General features: G+C 34.7%; 1 protein-coding gene across 14 annotated transcripts in view; it reads right to left on the bottom strand.

The window, feature by feature from the left end:
- KDM6A (lysine demethylase 6A) overlaps nucleotides 1–16,329 on the bottom strand; it is a 200,495-nt gene that overhangs the window by 46,039 nt on the left and 138,127 nt on the right. For 3 of the 14 annotated variants that reach the window (XM_058535698.1, XM_058535691.1, XM_058535690.1), the window contains exons 10-17: nucleotides 13,632–13,758; nucleotides 8,714–8,812; nucleotides 8,348–8,567; nucleotides 7,651–7,785; nucleotides 7,048–7,203; nucleotides 6,393–6,488; nucleotides 5,078–5,179; nucleotides 4,028–4,423 (exon numbers count right to left, since the gene is read on the bottom strand). In XM_058535698.1, the coding sequence (XP_058391681.1) occupies nucleotides 4,028–4,423; nucleotides 5,078–5,179; nucleotides 6,393–6,488; nucleotides 7,048–7,203; nucleotides 7,651–7,785; nucleotides 8,348–8,567; nucleotides 8,714–8,812; nucleotides 13,632–13,758 (1,331 nt within the window). The remainder of the gene's footprint in view (nucleotides 1–4,027; nucleotides 4,424–5,077; nucleotides 5,180–6,392; nucleotides 6,489–7,047; nucleotides 7,204–7,650; nucleotides 7,786–8,347; nucleotides 8,568–8,713; nucleotides 8,813–13,631; nucleotides 13,759–16,329) is intronic. The other 11 variants (XM_058535699.1, XM_058535692.1, XM_058535700.1 and 8 more) reach the window with 6 other exon arrangements.

The raw sequence follows: 16,329 nt of genomic DNA, 5'->3' as shown, positions 1-16,329 counted from the left end.
TGTAAGTAATAAGCTTATAAAGGAATAAAAATTTAGCTGATGACAAGATATTTATATACTAAAGGCTACATTTAATTATCTAATTAAAACCAGTAAGCATGTCCCTAAAACCAGTTTCTAAAACTAAAAATCTTAAACTAATGATACGTTTCTATTCAAGAAACTTATCTACCTAAAAAACTAAATACATGTAAATTTGATACACATCAACGAGCATGCAAGGAGTACAATCTGGTTTTAAATGATTAAAGAAGCAACTAAAAGTTTAATCATTGCAGTTAAAAGATAAAATCTGTAAATTATATGAAAACTTTTCATAAAGTAAAAATACTGCAATGTTATAAGCATATCAATATGTAAAATATTATCCAAGAAAGAATCTGGGTGGGTGAGTCAAAATTTCATTTATCATCAAATATTTACTCAGAAGCTAATCATTTAACAAGTTACACTGCTTATAATATGCAGACAAGTAAAAAAGTAACCATTATTATTACATCACCTCTATCTGCAAATCAAGGTATTTTAAGCTATAAATTCTTTAGAGTACTTGCTGAACAATCACCTACTACATATAATTTTACTTTCATATCTTAAGTGGCACCTTGGAATAAATTCTTCAAAATTGTAATGTAAATTAATACGGATCTCTATTTCCTCCCATCATCAAAAGCTAAAAGATGGATATAGCATACAGGTCTATCATTGGTCTAGTTTTCATTAAAACTTGAGAAAAATATTTGAAAATGTTTGTATAAGACAGTATTGAAAAAGCCTCTTTAATTATATTAATACCAAAGACAGAGGTTCCCCAGCTGTTGTGATCATGCAGCAACGTCATTTGGGAAACTTCTGACCTAGAATTAGTTCAACAATATTTTTTAGACAACCTTCCCAACTGCATTCCGTAAATTACAAAGCTCCTACGGACACTGGCCTTGAGGGGCCTGCGAAGCAAGGCTGAGGCTCTCCGCCACTTAGTATTCAGTCATGTACAGAGGCCTTGTGGCCTGCAAACTGAGAGTTTTTGCACTAAAATTATGTTTGTAAAGGATGGCAGATTTCCAAAATAGGGTTAAGAGAGTATTTACTGAAAATCTCAGCAACTAAGCAAGCCAGGAAATTAAATATAATAAAGAATAATAATAGAATCATAAATTACAATCATAACAAAGGTTCTCATATATTAACTGCCAATTATACCTTAGCACTACAGGCATTCTAACAAAAATCTCATATTATCCTTTTAACAAACCTTTAATGTTTAAAGATACTAAATCCCCAAAATTCCATTTCCTCACCTACTCTAAATTCTCTCCTCTTTCTCCTGTGTTAATTTCTCCTTCTCTACTGAATTCTTCCCACTAGCTTTCATCCATCTTAAATTTCTTTATTTCTTATTCCTCCCAACTTAAATTTAAAACAAAAGACAATATACCTCTTAATCCCACTTCCCCTTCAGCTATCACCTGTTTCTCTCCTTCCCTTTTATGTCTTGGTCTACAGGAGTGGCACACCCTGGCATTGTGCAGTGTGTAGTCTGCATGACTGTAAGTATCTATACTTGTTGCTTCTAATTTCTCTCCTTCCATTTTATGTGGAAGCCAACTACAATTAGGCTTTTCCCCTCACCAATCCACCGAAATTGCTCTTATCCAAATGTCAGCAAACCTTTCTGTAAAGGGTCAGACAGCAAATACTTTAGGCTTTGTGAGCCATACAGTCTCTGTTATAGATTTTTTTTTTTTTACGATCCTTTAAAAATGCAAAACCATTCTTAGTCCGTGGGCTATAAAAAGAAACAAACAAACAAAAAACAAAAAAGAGATCATGGTTGTGGGGTGGATTTAGCCTGTGCCCCATAGTTTCCTGACCCCAGCAATGTCACCAAATACTTCGGATGGCCAATTCCCACTCCTCACCTTACTTACTCGACCTATGAGCATTATTTGATTTACGCTTTGACCATACTCTCCTCCTTGAAAGACTTTCTTCACTTGGCTTCCAGGGCATCACTCACATTCTTCTGGATCTCCTACTACCTCACAGGTCACTCCTCTTCCAGTCTTCTTTGCTAGTTCTTCAATTTCTTGACCTATTGCACTGGAATGCTCCAAGGCTCAGTCTTGAATTCTCTTCTTTTCTCAATCTGTTCTCAACCCTTGTTGATCTCAGCCAGTCTTGTCCATCCTTCTGGTTGGTCAGGCTAGCTTAGACTCCCCTTTCTCATACCTCACTGTATCAGCTAATCCTGTTGGTTCTACCTTCCAAATATACCCCCAAAGTTGACCACTTCTATTGCTGCCACTGAGTTGAGCCACCACCATCTCTTAACCTGGATTACAGCAGTAATCTCCAAATTGGTCACATCATTTCTACTTTTGCCTCCTTTAGTCTATCCATAGAGTACCAGAGAGGATCTAGTTAAAAATTAAGATCCTGTCATTCTTCCACTCAAAATCCCATTTAACTCGGAATAAAATCCAATATCCTTACAATGGCCTACAAGGTTGAACATGATTTAGCCAGCCTGTTTCCAGCTGGACCACATTTACTCTCTTCTCACCCTTTGTTCACCCTGCTCAGCCATGCTTGCCACCTTGACTTTCCTCAAATATGCAAAACACACTCCTGCCTTAGGGCCTTTTGCTCCCTGCTGCTCCCTAGACCTGGAACACTCTTATCACAAATATCTTCAAGGCTCACTTCTGTAACTCTTTCAGGTCTTTATTCAAATATCACCTTCCAGTGAACCCTTCCTATTTATAACTGCAATTCCTCTACCACCAATCTCTAGTACTCTCCAGCTCCCTTTTCTAATATATTTTTCATAGAATCAATCATATCATTACCTAATATTCTATATGTAATGCTTACTTGTTTATTGTCTGTTTACCTACACGAATTAAGACATTTTTGTGTGTTTTCTCTGCTGATTTATCCCCAGAACCCCAAATAGGACATGGACATAGGAGGTGCTCAATATTTCTTTAAGAATGAACAAAACTTCTAATCAGTCTAGAAGAGATGGTCTCACCAAAATAGTACTTCAAGAATAAACTTAAGGCTTAGAAAAAGAACTTATCTCAGTTTTACCAATAATATAATGTAAACTAGCAATAAGTCACATATTTCTTATAGTAGACTAAATAAAAGTTATTTGGTAATACATATTAGCAACATTTTTTTAATGCTTACTCTTTGAACCTTCAGTTCTACTTTGAAGCATTCATTCCATGGAAACAATCCAAAATACAGGAAAAACAGTGTGCATAAATATTCAGAGGTAAAAACTTAGAAATTAAATGTCTAAATAGTGAACTGCTGAGTAAAATATGGCATATATCTTTGATAAAAATAATGTTCATGAAATCCATTACTCTGTTTCAAAAACTTTAGTGGCTCCACTTTCCCTTCAAGACAAATTAGGCAACTTCCTTTACTCTCTTCAGCCTCGTATTGCACCCTCCTCTCTTCATAATCTATACTCTAGTCACACTTTACCAGCCCTCACCTCTCCCAAATTCTCTAATTTCTGGAGACTCTAACATCTTGGTTACATGTGCCCACCTAGGTACTCGGATAGCACTTTTACAAAGTCACACTTCATAGTAATTTATGGTAACTGTTCTTTAATGGTCTTTTTCTCCCACCAGAGTAAATACCAACCACCTAGCACAGCACCTGATCTTAAGTAGGCAACATATGCAGAAATAAACTAAGTAACACTATATAAATGCTTATAATGCCATTGTAAATTAACAGTGGGTTTTGGGGGATTATAAGATCTATTTCTTTTTCCTTTGGAAATTTACAAGATTATCTGTGTGTGTAAATTTTATAATGGAAAAGAAAACACACTCAAGTACATATATATACTGAGTCATGATAATATCGTAGTACTATAAAATGTAGCACTTATAAAAACAGTTCTTCAAACTTTTATTTCCTCTTCTTTCAAAATATATAAAACCAAATAAAGATAACTTATGTGAGAAGCCAACAAGGCAGCCGGTCCTTCTATTACCTGAGTGGAGTTAGATAGTTGGTTTTTCCACGGCTCCTCTGCGCTGCTGGTCAGGTTTGTGCGGTTATGAGGTAGAGTGAGTGCGTTTCGCTGCAGGTAAGGCACGTTTCCATTACTTCCACTTCCTGTTATGTGATTATTGCCTATCAAAATAGTGTCTGTACTTCCCAGCGTTCTTGATGTGCTACAGGGAACATGGCCTGCAGAAAAGGGTCCATTGGCCAAAGGCTGCCCAGGGCAGGCAGGGCGGACTCCAGGCTGAGAGACGCTAGGCACTCTGGTCAGAGCAAGCTGTGGCTGCTGGCCAGAGACTGAGTTTGTAGGCAGTGATGAGTCAGCTGTTGGCCCATTAGGAATTCCAGTAGATCGTACCTGTGCAACTCCTGTTTGTCTCATCTGTCAGAAAAAAAATGAAAAATAAATGCTGCTTGTGTAGCCCATAAGGGAGAGAATCAGAATATAAAGGTGCACAACAAGGTAATCGCGGATTTTATCCTAACATTTAATTTCTCTGAGTTGAAAAATACACACTTTTTAAAAACAAGAAATTGTGTTTGTTCATACTTAGAATAGCTTCCTCAGAAAAGGGATATTTTTAAGAAATATCCCTTTAGTAATGACAAAAGAATGCAGCTGAAAATTATGGAAAATGACTCTAGAATTTATAGGTCTTTTCCCCAATCACAAAATAGGGGATCTCAAAATTTCATTCTACTATATATGCCAAATTCTACAAATTAAGCCCTAAAGAATCCCACTTCAGTTTAGGATAGCTTATTAAATATTAAATAATATAAACCCTTAGAACACATGCAAAATAGCATGTAAATAAATAATAAAATACCAAGTCTTGTGTTCAAAATTAAATTTACAGCTGTTTTTTCCTAAAAATCTATCCATTATTAGTATTTTAAGAAGCAGAGACTACTAAATTCCACCAAACACTGGTAAAAAGTAGAAGTGGGTACGAACATGCTCTAAATTGAAGTGTCAATCAATAAAAATACTCAAAATGCTAACAAATTTTAGGGAAAAAAACACTATACACACTTGGTGTTGCTGCATTAAGACAAACTGACTTTCCAGCTGTTCCAGCATCAGTTTCTGTGCTGGATTTAAATTATTTCTATTTGCACGGAGCTGTTCCAAGTGCTAGAAGAAGAAAGGAGAATACAGTCAAAGACATATCGAAGAAACAAGCTCACCATTCTAAAGCAACCTTTCCCTGAAACGACTAGATAATCTCAGAACTGCTGTCTAGTCAAGGGTACTGATTTCTGTCCAACAGCAATCAACCCCAAGATGAAGTTCTTTAAGAAGTTTGAGAAAGTAAGAATAAACATTTATCTCAAGAAAGTTTACTGCAATGTGATCGTTGAGATAAATGTGCATGAAATTTTACTCATTAATACAATATTTTTCAGTATTCAAACAGAAAGCTCTTTAAGCTTAAAAATGCATTACGACAAGTACACTCAAAGGAGCAATGTTTGGAATAGGAAAAGTTTGATGACAACCTTACTGTCCAAAACTAGTGATCTGCTTAAATAAAGGTATGACATCTACATAAAGAAATATGGTGTAGCCATCAAAGAACAAGGAGGCTCTTTATAATACTGATATGGAAATGTCTGTAAATTACATTAACAGCATATACAGCATTCTACTATTTGTGTAAAAAGGAGAAAAATAATAATATATGAGAGAAAGGGGATGCATATTTGCTTGTATATGCATGACACATCTCTGGAAAGATAGATAAGAAACTAATAACACCAGCTATCTGTTAGAAGGGAAACTGAGTAGGCAGGGGCAGGATTTGGAAGGAGAATTTACTCTATATACTCTATATTCAAACTTAGACAGTTTGAACCATGTGAACATATTACCTATTTAAAATTTTTTTTTTTTTTTTTTGTGCAGAGGACTAGCCCTGAGCTAACATCCGATGCCAATCCTCCCCTTTGTTCTTGAGGAAGACTGGCCCTGGGCTAACATCTGTGCCCATCTTCCTCTACTTTATATGGGACACCGCCACAGCATGGCTTAACAAGCGGTGTGTTGGTGCGCGCCTGGGATCCGAACCTGCGGACCCCGGGCTGCCGCAGCAGAGCGCGCACACTTAACCGCTGTGCCACCAGGCAGCCCCTAAAAAAATTTTTCTTAAAAATTGAAAAATAAGTGAAAAACAAAAATGAATTATCTCCATTACTCTGGTAAATGTGGGTTCATTTTATTTATGTGTACATTAACTGCATTTACTGCCATTCAACTTTAAGAATTAATACTTAAAAAAGCTTAAAGCTTACTCCCTCTACTCTTTTTTAATAGGAAAAACAATCTGTCAAAAGCTTATCTTACATACCTGTAATTTCTGTGGTGTCAAACACCATGAATGAGCTTGTTGCTGTACTGGAGGATGTGACACTGCATGGCCACTACTCCAATTATCAGAAGTATTCTGAGAAAAATTGACAGAAAAAAAATATTAAAGAATATTTTGTTAAATCCACAGTTAACAACAATGACTAACAAGAGGCCAAATGACTATGAATTGGAATCTTTACATGTAACAAAATGTTATGATATTAAATTCTTTTAAAAATAACTTCACATGCATAATAAATTTGGAAAATTGTAATTAAAAAATATTGATTCTTTAGTAAGCCACCCGAAAAGGCCCACCCCTAAACTATGGCCCAAATGGCTAACCTAAATACCACACTGTCCACTAGATCCAACATTAAATTTATTTCAATGTCAGTAGAAATTGATGATGAAAAGTGTGTTGAGATCTTAACAGCAGGGAGATGAATAAAATGATTTGATGAATGCAAATTTATCGCTACTTTCTATACTAAATATGATGCTAAGAATTTGGGATGGAAAAACTCAAACTTTTCACTCTTTGATGTCCACAGATTTAAAATAAAGGACAGGATATGTTCAAACTGCACAAGTTCAGGGCAGTTGGGAATTTCTTTTTTGACTGGGATTTTCTATTTCTCTAAAATATATACCTTTGTTGGACTAGATGTTCTTTTCCTCTTGGCAGGACTGGACAGGTCATCTACTTGGCTAGAAGGAATCATGTGTAGTGGCAAGGATTGCTGTGAAATTGGTGTTTGACTGAGGCCTAATACAGGTTCAGTATTTGGATGATGAGGTTTACATGCCTAAGAATCACAGAAGGAAGACAAAAATAGGGTTCTATATATTCTTAATTCATTCCTTCAAATTATAAAACTTTACAAGCTGCATACTTTTCAAAGCTATGTGGACATCGCTGATTGCAATTATTGAAAATCAAAATCAAATGAATCATCAATGGAGGAATGTGTACCTTCCTTTGAAAAACTTGCTTTAAAAATTAAACCACTGCAGCATTATTTTAAGAAATCTCCTTCAGAATCACGAAAATGAGCAAAGGTTCTAAATTGGCACCCCAAAATTTCTTCCCATATCAGAGGGAGTTTTATTTTGATCTAGATTCCCTTGGCAATTAAATCAAAAGGCTTTTCATTAATAAAAGCCTCCTGTGCTTAGTAAAATACGCTTGACCACTACAGATTGAAAAGAACCCTTAAAGCTGGGCACCTGCAGAACATAACCCAACTTCTCACCTGCTGTGCTGTGTTCATGGCACCCTGCCTGGAGGTAAGCTCTGCGGGGATGGGTAGGCTCCACGCCTCCTCAATACTAGGAAGTAATTTAGTTTTATTCTGTAGACTACCTTGTGGAAGGTTACACAACTGAGCCTAGGAAAAATTATGTAAAAAGCAAATTTAACACAAGCCTACTTGAGTAAGAGCAAGTCCACTAAATCTTCCTAAATGCTATAACTAATTGTTTTTAAAAGAAAATAGATTCTTAATTTGGGGTTTCAGAAAGATACGAAGTATAAAGAGGGTAACCAGAATATAAACCTTTGTGAAAATTAAAACAAAGCTGAGCTCTGATTTCAGAGTTCTTATAGCTGTCTTCTCATGAAACTCCAAGCAAGAGTGAAAGACAATGTTTGTGTTCTTTTCTCTAAAATGCTATGACAACTTAAAAATGTAGACAGTACATAGAAAAAAATTATGTAAATTAATATGCATCAACAGAGTAAATGTGCAAAAGAGCATCTTTTAAAATACTGTATATCTTACTTAAAACGAAAAGTAAAATAATATTACAAGCTATGGTATGTTTACAAAATATGGAAACAAATTATAGACATCAAAACACAATTAGACAAACTTTCCAGCCACCCTCCTCCTGCCTGAGTGTCATGGGGAAACATGTGCCTTTAAAAAAACTGCTATTTAAAAATTTTACCTGTAAATACTTAATTCGTGCTGCAAGTGCAGAGGTATTACTACAACTTTTGCTTCTGGTTGCATTTAAGTAGCATTTAATGGCATCCTGAGGCTGGTTGCAGGATTCGTAGAGTGTGCCTAGGTCCATCCAGGCTGCAGCATGGCCATGGTCCAATTGCACAGCACAAATATAGGCCTGTAAAGCATCCATAGGCTGATTTTGCTGCTGATATAGCACACTGGAAAGAAAAATTAAGAAAAAATAAGTCAACTAGGAAGAACTGTTCAGCTTTATAACATGATATAAACTACAAAGTACATTATATTTGATACAACCATCTTTGTGTATCATTTATAATACCATTATTTTTATAAAAAGTCTTACCCTATTGAACACCATGTATCTGCACTTGCTTCTGATTTATCAATAGACTGCCTGTAAGATATAAAGGCATCCTGAACTTTCCCAATACTTGAATAGCACCTGAAAGGGGAGGGAAAGATCAAGAAAATTCCATTAACACTGATTAATTTGCTGAAAGGATAGACTATACGTCAAAGCAAATCAAAAAACCTAATGAGCTAACATATTTCTGTGAATCTGTGTATATGTGAGATAATTACAACTGACTCTTCAATAACCTATATTATAGTCTTATAAGTGCTAAAGCATGATGTATTAATGAACATTGTTAAAATAATTAAAGGCCATATCACTTCAATACTATAATATTGAGAGTTGAAAACACACGTGCACACCCTACTCTAAAGCTTGATCCTGGTTTTCTATACAGTAAAAATATAGAGTTAAAAACCAAGAAAAACATTCTACATTGGTAAGACTTGCTGAATCAGATTTCAATTCTCCTTTCTTAAATAACAACGAGGGCAATAATTCTTTAATTCATGAAGAATACAAACGTAACATTATCAAGCTAACTATCAAAAATGGTATAAAATAAAGTGTAACATTTCATGACTAGTGAGGGTAGCAAGGTATGATTCAAGTTTCAAGGACCTGCCATTTTCTTAATGCAGATGTACCTGATGAACACAAAGAACAGCAGCTGAAATTATAAATATAGACATTATCTTCTTTTTGCTTGGCACTAAGGGAAAAAGAAAAAATAAAACCCAGTCCCTGTCTTCAAGGAGCTTACAATTTAGTTGAGGATTGAAGACACATTATAAATGTCATGATGCCATATCAAATGGCTAGCACAGACAATAACTGGTCTGAGAATGTAGGGCAGAAGAGACCTTAATACATACTATAGGATTTAGGAAAGGCAAGAAAGGGAAGGGTGAGAGTAAGGGATTTAAATACTTGTAGATGCATATTGTTTAGATCAGTGATTCCCCATTACCAGCCATTATATGGCAATTTGGCCAAGCAAACAAAATGGAAAAAACGATAACATACACATACATAAATTTTCCATTAAACTAATTAATATTTGTATAGTAAATGACTTATTTTGAAATACTATTGGCTGAGTAAACAGCAAAAAATTTTTAAATGTCTTTACTTGCCCAAGCATCGTATTTTGATCCTTATAATTATTCTTTGAAACTTGACTGACTCATGTAATCCAAAAGTCTGGGAACCACAGATTCAGGCAGAGAAGAGGAGAGAAGGCATTTCAAAATGTTGTTTGAACAGTATGAGCAAAACCTAATGTATATAAGATAGCACAGATACAAACAGTAGAGAATCTTAAATCCAGCCCAAGAATACCTTGAAGTTTGTCCTTCTAACAAGGGGAATGGCATGATGAAAGCACTTTATAGGAATATTAATCTGCTAACAATGTATAGGGATAAACTGAAAGGAAAATAAACTATCAACAGCAAAAAAAGAAGGCAGCTATACTCACTGGTTTGGAACAGGCCAAAATTGGGGAGAAAGTAATGGAAGTGACAAGAAAGAAAAAGACAATAAACCAAAAGACTGATAAAGACTTTGTGTCCAATTAAATATTCATGGGGGATGGGGGTGGGGTTATAACTTAGTTTTTAAGCATGATTAAATAGAGAAAAAAAAATGGTGATACCACTGGCAAAAATAAGAGGAGGAGCTGGTTTGGGGAAGAATATGATGAATGAAGTTTAAAATATGCTGATTTTGACATAGGTGAGGACATTAAAATGGTTCATGTTAGGTAAAAAATAGGAGATGTGGTCCTGGAGTTTAATACCTTGAAGTGTAGAAATCTAGATTTGGAATTCATCCATATGGAAGAGAGGTTATAAGAACATAGGACACCTACAAGGGAGAGGTAAAAATAAGCCTAAGGAATCACTAATCTTGTGTTGGGCAATATAAGAAATGCCAGTGACTGAGACAGAGAAGGCAAGGTCAGAGAGCATCTGTTAACTGTTTTATGAGGGGGAGAATTCAGGAGAAGAGGTCATTAACAATGCCAAACAGGGACAGACACCACAAAGAAAGGGAATGCTTAACAGATAGTAGAAAACATGCTCTGTTTGTTGTTGCTCAAAGCCAAATCTCAGATTTACAGACAAATCTGTCTAACTGCTGGGAGGAACAAGCAGTAATTCCCCAAACCAATGTTTTCACATTCTATTCCTACAAAGTGAAAGTAGAAAACCAATGTGCCTAAATACAGAGGTCCCAGTCCAACCACCAACCACTTTTTCTCTAATAAAACTTAACTAGATTCCCCTGAGACAGACAGTAATCAAAAAAGCACTGGGTGTTGAAGGAGAATCTACTCCCTGCTCTGATTTAGTTACCTGTGTGACTGTGACCTTGGACGAAACATTTTACTCCTCTGAACTCACTTTCTACATCTGTAAAACGACAGGGTTTACAGGGTGAACCAGGTGACCTCCCTGGTCTCTCCCAGCCTTAACATTCTATAGTTTTGTGATAACACAGTCAATGACTAGTGCTAGTATAACAGCATTATCACATTACACTTTCATTATGATATACACATGTCAAATGAGGAGCAAATTTCAATCTTCAACACAGACCTGAACGCAGAGTTAAGTAACAAAAAGCCTCAAATCCCAAAGTTGCTTACTGACATGAAGTCCTCCATCAGAGCTTTAATAACTTTTAAAATATAATTTATTTATAAAATTTTCTCACAACAAAACAGATTAGAAGCAACACATTAGAAGGCAGTGAAAGAGAGTAATAAAAATAAACATCAAAGAAAAAAGTCTAAAACAGTCCTCGAATTATATTATTACAGAATTATTATTAAATTATTATTAAAAATAATGACCATCTAACATGATAATCTTGAACCCCCCAAAAAATTCAATTGTAATAAGCATCTTTTATTTGAAAAGTCATTAAAGTGTGTTGTATACCAAAAAGATTCAAATAAAAGCATCTCAATGGTTTAAAATGTAAAATCAGTTAACTGGGAAAAAAAAAAAACAACTATGGAATACTGCTCATTGAGCTGAAAACTAGAGCATTACCAAAATAGTAATTTTAGATGTTTCATTATATATTAATTTTATATGCCTAGAATTAAAAACAAAACTTATCCTAAAAAGACATCCCACACTATTGTATTGTATCAAACTACTCATCTTTATCTTAAGTCAAAAGGAAAATACTTTCTAGTACACATTCCTTTTCATCTATATTAAAATAAATTTTCATATATAGATGTTAACACTAGAGGCAATGACTAGGTAGCCTCTACTTCCCAGTACTAGACCTCCTTTCCAGTCACTGTATGAAGCCTCCCACTGCACAACACTAACAGTTATAATGGCACTAGCTCCAAACACAGATGGTGTTTAGTTAGTTCATTTATTCCATTTATTGAATAGGCACTTTGAATAGCAGAAAGATACAAAGATGGTAAAACGTAGTTTCTGCTTCCAAAGATCTTTAGTGAAAGAGAAAGACAAAGTTTGGACTCGCAAGCTTTATTAATGAGCAACCCAAATTAGATGATTTTACAAGCCTAGAAAAGGATTAGAAAATCCCTGCTAAAAATAAGCACTTTTCCAGTCAACTCTTGTTGTACATCATTAATGAGTAATCAATTATTTTTTTAAAGAAGGAAACAATATTATTCCCTTTCATACAAATATACTTGGCTAAATTTAAAGGAAAAATACTAAAATTTAATTTGATTATATGGCAAACTCACTCAAAGTAAAATATTTCTATGGAAAAGCTTAAAATTAAAACAAAATAGGATAATTTAAATCATAAAATTGAAACCTTTAGAGTGGTAAGGTACCTAATAGATAATCTAACCCAGGGTTTCTCAACCTCAGCACTACTGACATACTGGGCCAGGTAATCTTTTTTGTACAGGGCTGTCCCACTGAGATGCATGCAGGTAGCATTCCCCATAGTTGTGACGACCAAAATATCTCCAGACGTTATGAAATGTCCCCTATGGGTCAAAATAGCCCCCAGTGAGAACCACTGACCGAATACAATCCTCTTATTTAATAGATGAAAAGAAAATCGAACCCTCAAAAGGTTTAACTGTACCATCCATGATTCCACAAACAGTAGCCTAGCTGAGACTTGAATTCAAGTCTCTTGGCTCCTAGTACATTGATCTTTCCACCATACCATGTAAACTAAAAAAATTAGGAACCAAAATGAAATATGATGATGGCCTAAAAATATAATCTATCAGATACATACACATAAGGTATATTTCAGCTAATCAGTGAGCACAATTCAGACATTCAAAGTACAAATAAAAGTTTATAGACTTGCAGAAAACTATTTTCACTATATGTCACTTCCCCTTTCCAACAAATCCAATAATAATGTACCCCACTTTCTCACTTTAAGATTTCAAGAACTGTGATTTGAGACCTACTATTAATCAAATATGTCCACTCTGAGTTATACATCATTAATCAAAATTAAAAATAGCAAGGTGCCACTGGCTACTAGTAGTCACCAGGCAGAATGACAAATTAATTCTCTGTTCTGTTAAATAGACATATAAAGAGAATACTAGAAATCAGAAGGGAAGGCATTTAAATATGCAAATGAAGAATTACTATCTGATAAGACTTTTTAAAAACCAGCAATAATTCAAGTCAAATGAAAATCCAATAAGCAAAATAAGAAATGTCCAGGTAGACCATATTATGCTGTGAAAAAACCACCATATTCAGAACTTTATTCTATCTTTTAACTTCCAGAAATCTTTGCTATAATATATTTTAAAGGGAAAATACACTGATCTGGTTATAAATGTAAACTAACATTTTAGATCATAATTCAATTTCTTACGGGAATAAACAAAAGCAAAACTTAAGTGTCTGATAAGTCTCACCTTCCAAGGAAATACCAGGACTGGCCAGAATTAGGATCTGCTTCCAAGGACTTTTGGAGATACTGAATAGCATAGCTTTCCTTGGTGGCTTTATCTCCCAGGAGATCCACAGTGTGATGCATCCAACCTACAGTAAATGATTAAAAATATTTACCTAAATGACTTAATTGTTCTTCTATTTTTAAGAATACCAAGCAGAAAACAAACAAAAATACTCTTTTCAGTCAATTTATTCATTTAGTTTGGCGTACACACTCCCAAAATTTAGAACTGCCAATTCTAGCCATAAGAAAGTCTGTTTCTCACAGGAAGGTACAAAGAACTTTTATTCCAGAGAAATTAAAATGATTTTAAGCACTGACTTAACACTTAAGTAGAGTACAAAGTACAGTTTCTCTTTTCTTTTCTAATTTTGGCATTTGAAAAAATTCCAAGTTATGAAACAAAGAATATAAAAATGTTAAATCTTATTCACTGTTCCATGTAAAAATTTATGTGCATTTTAAGAATCTCCAAGACAGTCTATTAATCCAATGTTTATTTCCAAGGAATAAATATAAGACTATATAATGAATGCTAGTCCAGAGTAAAACACACACACAACCCTACCTTATTGGCATTGACCACATATACTCACATCTTATATAAAATAAAAACTACAAAGCATTTGACAATTAAAAAAAAAACTCAAGGCTATAAGAAAAGTATGTTCAAATGGTGCAAATAAGAATGATACAAAATGGGTACTACAGACGTTTAATAAATAAATTTAGATAGTGCATAATCTTATTTATACGTGGAATCTAAAAAAGTTGAATATATAGAAGCAGAGAGTAGAATGGTGGTTACCAGGAGCAGGGAGGTGGGGGAAATGGGACAATGTTGGTCAAAGGGAACAAAGTTGCAGTTATATAGGATGAATAAGTCTAGAGAGCTAATGTACAGCAGAATGACTATAGTGAATAATACTGTAATGTATACTGGAAATTTGCTAAGAGAATAGATTTCAGGTGCTCCCACCACACACAAAAACAAATAGTAACTATTTGAGGAGATGGATATGTTGATTAGCTTGACTTTAGTAATCATTTCACTATGTATATCAAAACATCATGTTGTACATCTTAAATGTATACAATTTTTATTATAAATAAATAAAATAGATGGCTATGTAAGCAATCAAAAGATTGGATCATGGAATAGCGTATTCTAAACCTTCAAGACACACAGGAATCATGTGGTTTAATTTGTCAGGGAATCATATTTCAGTTGTGGATCAATTCAAGTGCAAAAAATCAGCTCTGTTCTTTGTGTATAGTCCATACTATATATAATAAGAACTCCCATTTTCTGACATTTATTACAGTTGCTGTGCTGCAAAAGATATTTTAAGGAGATTGAGTTATCGTGTTTTACGGAAATATAAGTCAATCGCACGTTTATTCATCTGTTCCTCCCTTATCTCTTCTGCTATTACTAGTAAAAACAGGACCTAGAGTAACAGGCTCTAAAAGGAGCTGCTTAAGCAGCAGTGACAAGCAAGTAGGAAGGATTGATGTGCAGACATAAATTAGACTCAATTAGGGGAAGTCTTCTTCCTTTCAAAACCATGAAAAGTTTACTTATACACTCTGAAATATGGTAAGCCAATGCCAAAGAGAACAGGTGATTTAGACATAACTAAAACCAAAACTTTTTCAAACCATTTCTTAAATTTGAAATGTGTATGCATTTTTGCTATGACACATTCTTCACCACAGCTAAAATGTATAAAAATTTAAAAATAGTGTGGATAAAAAAAGTTTGTATTCAAATATTAGCTGAATGAGTACGCTGTCTGTTCTAAAAGCATCACTTTAACTTTATTCTTTTTCCTTAAGAACACAAAACTTTTGGGGACCAGCCCCGGGGTGTAGCGGTTAAGTGCGTGCGCTCCACTGCTGGTGACCCGGGGTTCGGATCCCTGGCGCGCACCAATGCACTGCTTGTCAGGCCATGCTGTGGCAGCCTCCCATATAAAGTGGAGGAAGATGGGCACAGGTGTTAGCCCAGGGCCAATCTGATAAAGTCTAAGCTTAAATGATTTTAAAATTATATCAAAATAGTCACATTATGAAAACACTCATATTACTACAACATTGGTTAAAAATTAAGAATAAATTATTTGCCCAGACCAAAAACAAATAAACAAAAGCTGAAAAAAAAAAAAACTCAAATACCAAATACAGACAAGAAACATGACTCGATAACTAAGCAACAAAATCAAATGCTAGAGAACTCCATCACTATCTTTTTGGTGATAGTGACATATTACATCCAAATGGCTACATTTTCTTCATCGTCAATATTAGCATATATACAGAAACTATAGTATTAGATGTTCCACAATTTTTAGATAAAATTTTTTAGTTAATATTATTGCTAGAGCTATGAAAGCCAGCTCACCAACCACTAAGTGACTTTAGGAAAATCACTTAAGTTCACTGAGTGCTAAGCACATCTGTCACAACACCAAGTATTCAGTCTCCCTCACCCATGGGTCAAGTACTGGAGAATAATTTTGAGAATTTAAAGGGACTAGCTGCACTAAAGAATCGTAATGAGAGGGACAATGCTTCGCAGAGGGTGGAAATATGTTGGGTTCAGATTAATTATATCATCTCTGGGCAAAGGAAAGAAAAGGAATAGAATACATGAG

Source organism: Diceros bicornis, chromosome X (genome assembly GCF_020826845.1).
Source record: "Diceros bicornis minor isolate mBicDic1 chromosome X, mDicBic1.mat.cur, whole genome shotgun sequence".
Taxonomy (NCBI): domain Eukaryota; kingdom Metazoa; phylum Chordata; class Mammalia; order Perissodactyla; family Rhinocerotidae; genus Diceros; species Diceros bicornis.
The sequence above is the reverse complement of the archived record's forward strand: the minus strand, read 5'-3'. Positions and strand labels throughout refer to the sequence as shown.